The 13803-nt window shown below is 37.7% G+C and overlaps 1 protein-coding gene across 2 annotated transcripts in view; it reads right to left on the minus strand.

Moving 5' to 3' along the window:
• Positions 1-1548: 1548 nt before the first annotated feature.
• Positions 1549-13803, minus strand: part of TfIIEalpha (transcription factor IIEalpha) — a 57394-nt gene continuing 45139 nt past the window's right edge. For both annotated transcript variants that reach the window (XM_083140497.1, XM_083140498.1), the window contains 3 exons: positions 13377-13499; positions 9477-9678; positions 1549-2379 (listed from right to left, as the gene is read on the minus strand). In XM_083140497.1, the coding sequence (XP_082996623.1) occupies positions 2210-2379; positions 9477-9678; positions 13377-13499 (495 nt within the window). In that variant the 3' untranslated portion in view covers positions 1549-2209. The remainder of the gene's footprint in view (positions 2380-9476; positions 9679-13376; positions 13500-13803) is intronic.

Raw genomic sequence — 13803 nt, forward strand, 5'->3', positions numbered from 1 at the left:
CATCGATGCAGGACACGGTGAACATGTCCAGCTACGTTACAGACATTCCTTGTCCCGGAACTTCAGAGGTTACGCATCATCAATGAGGTTCACTTCCAGCAAGATGACGGCCTCACACTTTGCCCTTGAACTTCGTGAGTTTCTTCATGGTCAATCTTGGAGAGATGGATTGGCTGCGGAGGACCCACACCTTGGTCCGCAAGGTTACCAGACCTTACTGACTGTGGGGACATGTCAAGACCCAGGTGTATGCACAGAAACTGACTGATATTGACAACCTGAAGATCAAGATACATAATGTGATTCACAACATTTCAGACGAAAACTGTCAGAATGCAATTCTCGAATTCAAGCAAAGACTGCAAGTGTGTTTGGACAGCTGAAGATTTGGCGATAAATCGAACCACATCAAACATTAATTTTAAAGTTTAAATATTTCATTGTAATAAACCTATTACTTTAAAAGTTATAGTTTTTTAGAATCCTGCAGGACTTTTAAAACATACTGTATTTTAATGATGCATTTTAGATGGATGAATGCATGGTGGAACTCACTTGGAAACACCTCTCATGACTGACTGCATGCAACATGAAACACAGAGTGGTCAGATAACATCTACCTACTAAAGACGGTGGAAATTTAAGATGTTAAACATCCACACTTGCTAGAGTTGACTTGGAATCACCCATGCGTGATGCACAGTTTTACATACATGCATATATGCAAGAATTTGGAGGTTTTTATTGTACACTAGGCACAGAAAATAGCATGACAAATTCTATTAAATTATATATTATTCTGGTGTAAAAGAAATGAACTTATAAAATGTTATATTCTATACATGATTCAAAATTTCAGTATCACAAAAATACCTACAGCAAGTTCTACAATTTCACAATCATACAACTTTCAACTTGAACATTACAAAATAAATATTGAATCCTGCCATTCCATACCAATCAGACCAGCAAATGAAATGAGGTAAAGTAAGTCCATACGCATACTGCATTTTACCCGTTAAACATTGGAAAACTTTAGATAAACATTCTCTTTCTAACATAGTCCCTGACGATTATGCATTTTCTTTCTCATGGAAAAAAAAGATTCTCTGCAGTGCTTTTCACTGCAAAACCTCACAGCGAATGCCAAATTTTCGACACCATGTCAAATGTCACTTTCTTTCATACAACCATTTACATTTGAGGTTTCATCTCAGTAACAAGTGTAAAGAACATAATAAGAAATTCTTAGGAGGTTGTTTTATTCATAGTCAGTGATAACTTACAACTAGTATAGTTTATCTTGTCCAAATGCAGCTTTTAAGCTTTGTCATGTTTAACATTACTCCATGAAGAATCCTTTAGTAACAATACACAACTGCCATTGCAAAGATTCGTGCTAAAGTTATTCATCTTACAAATTAAATTACAAATTGTTTTGATTCTTGAGGATCCTTGAAATATGGTAAAATTTTAAATTTGCAATCTAATATTTTACTGGAATGAACTACAAAAGTGTGTATATATATATATATATATATATATATATATATATATATATATATACAGTGGAACCTCGATTTTACGTTTTTCAGGGAACAAAGTAGAAAAAATTTAAAATGCGCGAAAATGTAAAATAGAGGAAAATTTTCTGACATTTTGCCACATTGGGACCATCAAGATGAAATCGGGGTTCCACTGTACTCATGAAATTTTTGTGCACTCTGAAAGCTAATACATGCATAATTGAGATTATGATACACCAAAGTGAAATTGAAAAGAACAAACAAATTGAGGACTCTTAATAGTTATATTATTTATTACAATTAACTTGATTTTGTGTAAGATGCAACAATGCACTAATATATCAAGCACCACAGTACACCTTTCCCATTAGTCGAGTCTTGTGCTTCAGTTGCTTGCTTTAACTTATAAGTTTCTGAAAATTGAAGAATTGTTTTCCCTTGCTTCCTTAATGCTGGACTGACTGGTTTTCTTTATACACTACAGAAATAGAAAAAAAAGGATAAAACATGGACAATAATATTTATACAACTGTTCATGATTAAACAAGGAGTCCATTTCATTAGTTCATGTGTAACACTTTATCAAGCACCCACACGAAAAATTTTACATTGGTTTCCTTCAAGCAGAGTTTTTAATAGAAACATTTGTACTGTCAATCATTTCATTGAAACACCCTCATGTTTTAATCATACATATGAGAGTAGTATTCTTGGTACACTTGGATATAGGCTTCCTTTTCAGACGGAGTCATCTTCGAGATCAAGTCATCATTCACATCTACCAAAGGAACTTCTTTCCCACCAACGGAGACGCTTGGCATCAAATCCTCTTCGTCACTCTCAATAGTCTCAACTGAAAAAGAAAGAAGACTTACTCTTTGATCTGTCTCATCAACTCAGCCATATTGTAACTATACAGGGTGAGCCTAGAAGAAATAGATTAAATGGATTATAAACCGAAAACGGTTTGTTTTATCAGAAACCAATTAATACTGTTTTACAGAGGAAGATTTCAAGTTTATGATCTCCAATTTTCATTTGTTTTTGTGATGTCAGCATCACATGACCAAACCTTGACATCAGTCGAGCAATATGGCCGCTAGCCAGGTGGAAAAGGCTTTCTCTGTGCTTGAATTTGCAAAAACAAATTCTCTGTTACAGTCATACAGCGTCGTTTTAGAACACGGTATGGCAAAGAACACTCACGAGGAAATTCATCTGAAATTGGAGCAAGAAATTTGAGGAAACTGGTTGTTCGTGCAATAGGAAAAGTCCTGGGAGAGGAGAACTGGATTATCACATTGTGTATGTCGTATTACAAAAGGGTCACACACAGAACGTTCGTAACTTGACCATGGAAATTACAGCACATACTCTTCCAACCATGTAAGTATTTCAACCATGTTATTAAAACTCTTGTCTCTGTAAAACTTTGAAACTGTCTATTTCTTTTAGGCTCACCCTGTATAATGTTACCATCAAATTTTCTACATAAAAAAGACACATACTTCATGCTATGTACCACTAACATAACTGAAAATTATGACTACAAGTCTTGTGGTTCAAATTTTCAGGTCAGTAAAAATTTAAGTCTAGCGGAAGTTGCTCTGTCATGGAAGGGCCACAGTTTGAAGTTGCAGCAACTATGACAGAGCAGAGGTCTCAGACTGACTTCTGAAATTTTAACTTGCACATAAAGATTGTAACGGCATTTTAATCTCTCTTTAAATTTCTTAATACCACCTCAGTAGTGATTGATCCGCAATCTTGCCACGAATGGTTGGAATCCCAGCCTGGCCATGGCTATCGTGATTTGCCTGAAGTGGCAGAAAAGGGTTTAAAAATGTAAATTAGGGCTGAGCTGATACCAACGTATCAGGAAGTATTGGTTGAAATTTTCCCCCCAATACCATTGTTTTTGAGTCGCTACAAGCCTGGCCAAAAGCAACATATGTTCCTTTTCGAAGGTTCATTCACCCTTCCTTGTGATATTTTCCGAGAAAAACTGAACTAACCCCCACCCTCCTGGGAAATAGATCACTAACAAGATCACAGGCATGGGTAAAGTGAAAGCTGCAACCAAACTTCTGAAAGACATGTAACTACCTGGTAAAAGCTGTGTGGAAATAAAACAAATCATTCATTTTTGATTCCTGCTCCCAAACATTTATGGGTAAGACAGGCAGAAGTTTCTAAAACCAGCATTACTATCATGCTGGGCTGTTTCCAGGCCAGATGATTGCAGAGTTCTTCAGGCGGATGAAGAATGTGGAATTTGTTTTGGTCTCCTGTCAAGCCAAATGACTACACTTTTCAAACTCTTACAACATTTCAAAAACCTCTTTCTTTGCATCCTCTGGATCTAGAGAGAAGTTCACTTAATATTTTTTTTTTTTTTATTTTTTTTTTACCAAATGTCACTCACAATACATTTTCAAGTGTTATAATGCTACATGAGAATAACTTTTGAGTTACTTAATGTCATTAAAGGAAAGTGATGTGATCAGTTAGTACTTGGTCGGTGACATGCCTTTGTTATTATAAACTGGAATTATACAAATATCAATATTAGTGGGAATCAGTGAGGGCATCGGCATTGGTTCAAAGTGATATAGCTCAGATTTAATGTAAATATAGTAACAAGTTCTAATTCTTTACTTCCTTGTCCCCAAAATCCAGGTACATGTCAACATTTATTTCGTTCACTAATTTGATATCAGTGGTGAACGCTAATGTCAGAAGACATTTTCCTTTGTTCATTATAATACAGTATATTATTTTCAAAATGTTGATAAAATCGGTCATTTTGCAACTGATTCAAAAATGGATTCTTTCAACTACGAGGGTGACTAGGAAAGTTTTGAGATGGAGCCAACAGGGACACTGCAGGAAGAAAATTTTGTTGCCATGAGAAAGTACCCGTTTTGGTAAGAACACACATCTACTCTTGTGACTGCCACGTCACCTGATGTGTGGAGCAGTGTTGCCAAGTGGCTGCATGTGTTGTCAGTTGTGCTTCAGCCATGGAGCTGGAAATAAGGGATTTTCGAGCAATGATTCTCTACAACTACATAAGTGGTTTAAATGAATTACAGTCACTTGAATGGTTGTCCCGTGCCTCTGGGGATACTGCACCTTCATGTGCAACAGTGTTTCATTGGTTCGCGGAGTTTAAGCGGAGCTGGCCCTCTGTAGACGGTGAGGGGCAGAGTGGAAGGCCATCCATAGCAGTGACGGATGAAAACATTGAATTGTGGAGAAAATGATTAAGGGCGATCCAAGAGTAACATACAATGACATCGAGTGTGCCATTGGTTATAGTTCGCAGAGCGTTGCAACCATCCTGCACAAACACCTTCGTGTGCGGAAGGTGTCTTCTCGCCGCGTGCCACACAACTTGACAGAAACGCAGAAGAAGCAGACACAAGTGGAATGGTGTGAAGACATGCTTACAAAATTTCAAAATGGAGACTCTAGGAGGGTTTCAGACATTGTGAGTGGTGATGAAACCTGGATTTATTAGTTTGACCCTGAAACAAAGCGCCAGTCGTCTGTTTGGGTTTTCCTTGGAGACACACCACCAATGAAGGTCAAGATATCGAGAAGCGTAGGAAAGAAAATGATGGCAACATTATTTTCAACAAGTAGGCATGTGGCTACAATTCTTTAGAAAATCAAAGGACAGTTACTGCAAGATGGTACACAAGTGTTTGTCTTCCAGAAGTGTTCCGCAAAATCTAGGAACGGCAGCCCAGGATTGGTTTGAGGGCAATCCTGTTGCATCATGACAATGCTTCAACCCATTCTGCCAACCTAACTGTCGATTTCATCAAGACCACACCTACAGTCCTCATCTGGTACCTTGTGAGTTCTTTCTGTTTCCTCTGGTGAAGGAGAAACTTCGTGGGCATCGATTTCCCACACCTGAAGATGCTGTCAACACCTACAAAGAACAAGTAACCACAGTGCTCGAAACACAGTGGCACCAGTGCTTCCAGGATTGGTTTCGGAGAATGTGTGGAATGTCAGGGAGAATACTTTGAAAAGATGTAATAGTAATAATAAAGGTTTGTCTTCTCAGAGCTGCATGTCTCAAAACTTTCCTAGTGACCCTAGTATACTGGGTCTCATGATATAAACAAGAAGTATGTGAAATGTCACCACTTGCATGAAATAAGACAAAATGTGGTGTTCCGAATATTAAATAGTGAATAAACCTTAGTACAATTGTTCTTAATTATTTATCATATAACAGACAAGCAGAAATGAAATTCCCTAACTTTTCCAGCAGTCACTATTTGCATATTCCACATTTACATAATTGCAGCGAATGACAAAATATAACAAAGAAAAAAATAACTTCACTGTAACTTGCATAAATTATAATCAGATAAGTTTTTTCTAAGGTTGAGCAAATACTGATGCTAATGTAGAGTTTAATCACCTATACCAGCCAATACTTTTTCCAGAGTCTGGGAAATTCAAGTTAGCAAAAATGGCACACATTTTCACTGTAAAAATATCTCGGAAATTATGCAAAATGTATAATTTTCATTATTTTGGAAACAGCATTGTGGAATTTTTATGCTAAACTTTGGTAATCAGACATGGTATAGTTCCAATAAAAAGCTACATTTAAAATTTCTAGATATTCTCAACTACTTCAAGTTTCAGCACAGTTGTTTTGGGACAGGGCTAGGAGAAAGATGGCAGCTCTCATACGGTCTCCTGCCTACTGTAAGTTATGAGCGGTAATTAGAAGTTGGAACACTCAGAAGCGGACACCAGCAGAGAGCCACCGGCAATAGTGTGAGGTGTATGGACTGGACGTAATAAGCGACAGTATGGCCACATGATAGTGCAGACAATTCATGGAAGGCCGAGAGCATGTAGGATCTTTTGCATTACTTCAAGTGAGTGATCTTGAATCACCCACTGTACAGCCCCCGACCTTGCACATACAGAATTTTATGGTCAGCTGAAGCACTTTCTGACAGGACGTATTGACAGTTACGTTGCAGTACAGGCAGTTCCAGTATTTGGTGTCAGGCACATACAACATAGGCATACAAAATTTAGGGCCATACTACAAGATTGATTGATTGATTGATTTGGTGTTTTAAGTTCACTTCATGCTCAGTAAGGCACAGTTTACAATCAGGTATCAAACCTGGCACCCATTGATTACAAGGTGACGACACTTCCATGCTACAAGAAATGCCTGAACAACGATGATGAATATGTTGAAAAGTAGGTTAGGAGTCACTGTAAGTAATTAAATAAATGTTTATCACTACCGATGTTCTTGTTTCATTTATGGCTAATCAGTAGGGACCTTGATTTTTGGGTGTTATTTTTTTCCCAAATGAGTGTTAAATTTTTTTTAAGATTCGGCATTTTCTTTTTCAAAATTCACATTATTATTTTAGTGCATTTTCTGGCAAATATACCTAAAAATACACCCTCAAGGGGTTTCTAAACTAGTGTTTTAAACTGTAGGTCACATGGCCTACATCTTTTTGAGGAATTTATTTTCCATTTTTTTTTCACGTGACAGATACCCATGTTATGGCTCAATAATTGGCGTTATCATTTTTGACTTTTTAGTGTTACATTTCCAAAAATTATCTTTTTATCTTAGTACATTTTTTCTGCAAATATACCAAAATCTTATACTTCCACTGTGATTTTAAACTATTATTTTAAATTGTAAGTCATGTGGCCTGTGCATGTTTGTGACAGTTTGAGGTTTGAACCAATATTTGAGGAACTGATATGTTTGAACCAATATTTGAGGAAGTTATTTCCATTATTTCTTGCTCGATAAATACAGATGTTACAGTTCACACATGATCTCCTGTGAGAACCTCACCACTTCGCACTGTGATGCAAAGCATTCCGATAGAAGGTGAAAATAGTGGAAAACATCCAGTTACACATGGTTTCATGTATCTGTCTCTTTAATTTCATGTACAACATGCATTATAGTTTTCTCTTGGATAAAATGTTAGAATATGTGCATAAATATGGTACTGTAAAAATTCAACATTCTTGAATTTAGGCTGAAAATTGTTTAAATTTGCAAAAAAATGCCACTTTCATTTTGTCAAATTTGCGTTATTTTGCAAATTTTTTTGCATTTTTGAAAAATCAAGGTCCCTACTAATCTAAACTTACTTCCTTGATGCGCCTCGTACAAAGCTCCAGCCTAATAACTTCAATAGAAGTAGACGGAAAGTAAAAATTTAGAAGGGCTGGAAGAGGAAGAACGATTACTGAGGAAAGTGACATGTTTCTAGGATTAAATGATTTAAATAATGATTACAATTTAAGTAATTATTACAATATTTGCCTATTCATTATTATTATTGTTTCATATTTGAGCCAAGGTAGCTCAGTCGTTAGGGCATCTTACTACCATGCAAGAGACCTGGGCTCGAACCCCAGCAGGAGAGAACCAGGATTTTTTTCACCTGTTCAAGAGGCCCCAGCGCCCACCCAGCATCGTACAAAGTGGGTACCTGGAGAAAGCTCTGGGGGGGTTAAGGCAGCCAGGGGTACGGTGCTGATCACATCACCCCAACCTTCTGCCATAATCAAGGTAACTCCACACCCTTCCTACGTGCCTTCATGGCATGGTGCAAAGCACATGGGAGCGTTTCACATTTTTACTTTATTTCATAACACTCGACATTAACTTCATTCAGTGAACTTAAAAGGACAGGGAAGAGAGGGAGCATGAATTGCTATGAAAGTGTTGCAGAAAACTGATCTTGGAAGTATGCACTTGTCAAATTTTTATAACGTTTACCAATGAAGATTTCTCTTTCACTTTGATGCCACACAACATTTTCACAGTATAAATATCCTGGAAATTATGCAAAAATGCTTCATTTTCATTATTTTGGAAACAGCATTGTGATTTTTTTTTGGTAGAGAACATGGCATGGTTCCAAGAAAAAAAACTAAATTTAAAGTATATAAATATTCTTAACTTCTTCAAATTTGTTTTGATTTCCAGGTATTGGTATCAGCATGGGATCAAAGTGGTGTGCGCAGACTCCACATTTTTATTCTTTTTCTGAATTAATAAAAGAAAATACCTGGTGTGTATTGATTGATTGATTGACTTAAAACTGTTGGATGCACCATGTATGGCTATTTTGCACCCTTCAATGTATACAGGGAAATATCTCCTTATCTAAAATTCTTACTTAAAATGTTAAAAGAAGGGGTGTAAAAAGCCCCTTGAGAAAGATTGTAAAGGGACCTGCACAAGACAAACACTACACATTAAAAAGTAAAAATACTCAAAAAACTTCCTGACAGATAGTGGAATAGACCAGCTCTTCGCAAAAAGCTAAAAACATTTGTTAAACCACTGTCGTCATCTCCTAACAGGGACGACAAACAACTGGGAAGATGAAAAGCCTTGCCTGACGAAAACAAAATCAACACATTCAACAAGAATATGCCGAACACTTAAAACGAGATGACACATAGGAGGGTCCAGCTCTTGCAGAAAGTGAGCATGGGTGAGATGGGTATGGGCAATACAGTCGACTTAGAAGAACTTTTTCTTGGCAAAGAATGCCATGCACTTATGGTGGGCTTAATAGCATGAAGCTTGTTCCTCATGACTACGTCCCACTTTTCCTGCCACCTGTCAAGAAGAAAACATCAAAAAACATTCTGTAGGTCCCTGGCTGACAGAAGGTGCATGAGAACGTTGCCGTCTTGGTGGCAGCATTGGCTGCTTCTTTCCCATTGATGCCTACATGACTGAGGACCCAGCATAAGCGGACTTCAGCACTGGCAGATAAGAACACAAAACATCGAAAGATGCTGCACTACAGGATGCCTGGAAGTCAGCAGCTATGTATTACAATTGGGCTGATTCTTAGCAAGATATAACAAAAATGCAGTTAAATGATTTAGCAACTTCCTTACTCAGCTCTATATCAGAATCCTTTTGTTCCTCTTCACTGGATTCACTCGCACTGTCATTTTGTCCAGGAATAATGGGCTTCCCTTCATTACCTTTCTTCTCATGAGCCAACAGCACGGACATTATATCTTCCTGGTTCTTGCTGTTTCGCTCAGAGCCTGGCAATTCCACTGGTGCACCAGGAACAGCTCCCAAAGAATCAGACTGAAAATATGTAAAAGAGAATTAGGAATTAACTGCAAACAAATGCTTTGATCTAACAAATTTAATTCTCAAACAAAATTATCAATCATTTTTATTTGATTTATTTGGTTTATTTTACTTCGCTTTTCTGCCACTTTCGGCTAATCCCGATGATGGAGATGAGTGATGACATGATGAATGGACACTCATAAATCACTCATGCCCAGGCTGGGATTCGAACCCTGGCATCATAGTGTGATGTGCTAACCACTCCATCATGGAGGCTGGCAAAATTATCAATACTACATGACACAGTAAGGAAAGAGTCTAAAGTTAATTTATTGTTGATATCAACTAATAATTATCGATTGTACAATAAGAGACCATTTTAAGTTTCATATAGAATAAACTGCTAAAAATACACCAAGGCTGAGGTGATTCTGCCAATACAAATGTATTGCTTCAAATTTAATTGCTGATAGCTAGTGATATTTTCCCCGATTGTGGCTATCTTGCAGGGTACACAAAATGCTATGCAACACTTTCATGGAATCTAAATAGACTGGGTATTTAGGAAGATTAACAATTTTCATTAATGGGGACTCGAGAGACATTTCACACACAAAATATAAGGTTCCAGGCATGAGATTGGATTTAAAAATTTGTAATGAACTGATTTCATAGGATTATGAAGTACTTTGTGGTGTCTGCTAACAAATGAAAGAAAGATGAGTATGATGACAGCTTAAATGCATGAAAAGTATTAACGAAAATGTGTTACAAGTGTGAAACTTTAAAAGGTAGCAAAATTTGACTTCATTTGTAAGTGAAGCACAGAAGATGCAAATTAAATTAATTCGCAAACATTTAAACATTAATACAATTAAAACACTTATAAATTTCAGACCAATTGATTTTGTTATTTACATGGAGTAAGACCACTTTTCGTGGATTGCCCCTAATTATATGCAAAATGTTGTTCAAATGAATTACATGACAATTATTTTAGATATTTTAAAATTTTCATTGTACCATCTGCGAACCTAGTAAACGTCTGGAAATAATGTAGTGCAAAGGAATTGTTATATACCAACATTTGTAAATCAGCTGAATGAATGAATAAATACAGAAGGCTGATCGAGCTATATCCAAACAATTTGGCAATGCTGCTGCCACGTGTGTAGTTGCGCCAGAACCTTAAAACTAGCCTTGAAACCAGTGTCGTCTCTGAGCTTGCAGTTGCTGGAGCGTCGTGTGAAATGTAAAATGCCACAGAATATTAACAGTTATTGGGAAGGGCACACCATGGCTCTTCTCCACACACATTTTCCGTACATTTCGTACAACCGAATAGTGAAACAAGTGTCAGGAAAATGGTTTAACCATGGGAGTGACCACAGCTAAAGGTATCATGGCCAGTCAAACACAAATGGTGTTCATACAGAAACATTCACCAACAAAAGTGGCCTATTCGAGATTGCCAGCGGAAGTGTCACCTGAGGTGCTTTGTGGAATTTGGCAAATTGCAGTCCAGGAGAATCCACCAGCCCAACATGACATGGCCCAGAGGTTCAATGTGGTGCAGTCCACTGTCATTCGTCACTGTCTTGGCCTGCAGTGTGTATGTAAGGGCCAGGTTCACAACCTCCTCCCACACCACATTGCAGAATGCAAAACCAACTGCCGCAAACTGTACAAAAGACACTTGGCAGGGTCAAAATGGAAGACATTGGATGAGGCCTACATTTATTTGATTTGATTTGTTGTTTTAAGTCCACTTTATGCACAGTAAGGCTAATCGGGACTGGACCTACAGTTTAAACTCGGATCCGAACCACTTGTGCCTCCACCGGGTATCGAACCTGGAACCCCTTGATTACAAGGCAAGGCCTACATTTATCTCACACGTAATGGTAACATTAGGGCAATACCGTGACACCTCTGGTAAGGGACATACGGAGTTTTACCACCAGTGGCGAGGGAATCATGATTGTCGCAGGATACTGTTACGAGGGAATGTTGGAGATACGCAAGATGGAGAAAAACATAAAGGTGAATGCTGCCTATTTCGATTATGGCTCCAATCTATCAGACAGACATCCCTCGTTTGTACGGAGCCAACAAGAACCAGGTGAGGACCCATATGGACAAAGCTTCCAGCCACACCGCTAGATCACCCCTCCGGTGTTATCAGGATATGGAGCAGGAAACAGGAATCCGTGTTATTCCCTTTCATGACATTCCTGTCAAAAGCCCTGATGCCAGGCCAATGGATTTCGGTGCATTTGGACTGTTAAAATGACATTTACAACATCACTGCACCCTCACTGGCCTATGGAAAGCATGTGAGGAGGAATGGAATTCCTATGCATGTGCTAAAATGTAGTTTGTTGCAGTGGAAATTGTGATGTCGGGTTATAGTCCATAATGCTGGTGGTCCCATAGAACACAACCGGTGGCAGCAGCATGGCTTTCATAAGGTAAGAACACTTTACATATTGGTCGGATATAACCCGATCAACCTATGTATTTGTTAGTGTTCCAATCAGTATCAATGGAAATCAGTAGGAATGTCAATGTTGCTCTGCACTAAGATATATCAGCACAGTTTATGGGGGGGCTAGAAAGGTACCCTTATGCTAAAGTCATTGCAGTCTATCTGCATGAACTATTGATAACTATTCACTACTTCTCACACCATGTGCTGGATAAAACACAGTGTGTCAGTGACTTTCTATGCTTGTTTTTATCTTCCTGCATTTTATCTTCATGCAGGTATTTGCAGGATACTAAGAATTATATTGGTTAATGTCACGTTTTGTGCATAAAAAAAATCAATTTCTGTGATAGTGAAAGATCAAATAATGCCAGTTGTCGCTCAGGGAGACAAATGAACCAATGAGACAGATTAATTGGTATCCTTCCAGTGTTGGCCATTATGAAACTGAATTTACACTATTTTTAATGTGCTGTGTACTGTTGCGTGAGTGAGTGAGTGAGTGAGTGATTGATTGATTGATTGATTGATTCCAATATTAAATGTGAACCACAATAAAATTTGACTGAGGAATTGAACCTGGAAACCATAATAATCATTAGGACTATTGGGAAAACTGATTGGGTACACACACACGCAACACTTCTTGAGGCTTACGACCTGTCAAGTCTCAAGCACTAAGTAGTTGAAACTTTATATGTAGCTATGTATGCGCTACTAGAGTTTTATATCATTACAATGGTTGATTGATTTGTTGTTTTAAGTCCACTTTATGCACAGAAAGGCTAATCTGGACTGGACCTACAGTTTAAAGTGGGATCCGAACCACTGTGCCAGGTGCCTCCACAAGGTATTGAACCTGGGACCCCCTTCATTACCAGGTGACGAAGTTACCACTACCACATCAGGGAGGCCTATATCATTACAATGACATTAATAAACATGTTAAAATAGTTGGCAGCAAAAACACCTATGTTTCAATGACAACTCATATCAACTATCTCAACTCCACATGCATTTAAATAAACAATATACGACTATGCCGAATTTACCTCAGAACATTTGTAACATATTATTTAGTTACTTTGAAAGACATTTCAACACTACGTATTTTTCAAATTAGGGTTCCGCTGTATCTTATACAACCAAGAATGTGCTTTTCTTCACAGTTTTCAATTAAGCAACTTGTTCCTTTAAGTAGTATCATATAATGGATACTTACATCGGGTGTTTCAGTACTAATAATTGTGCTTTCAACCATCCATATTGGCCTCTCCTTTCTTGCTGTTGTTTCTTCCTGAGTAATTTCATCTCCAATCTTAACATCAATTTGAGTTTCTTCAACCTACAAGAAAAATCACACTTGCATTAACACAACAGCGTAATGGTCATATGACAAATAAGTTTCATTTATATCGTGAACACTCAATTTCTTACAAGTATTACAGAACTAAAAAATATGGTTGCATATTGTGAAAACATTATGGATGTCGTATGTATTCCTGCTAGACGACGCAAAATAATACCCATGTAAGTTTCCAAAAAAATCCACAGCGAATAAATTCCATTGCTGAAGACAGCTATTTCCAATTGACTCGTACACCACAATCCTCCAACAGTTCACTGAGGCTGCCATACGGGAATGGGAC

The sequence above is a fragment of the Lepisma saccharinum genome, chromosome 18 (assembly GCF_977018435.1).
Source record: "Lepisma saccharinum chromosome 18, izLepSacc3.1, whole genome shotgun sequence".
NCBI lineage: Eukaryota > Metazoa > Arthropoda > Insecta > Zygentoma > Lepismatidae > Lepisma > Lepisma saccharinum.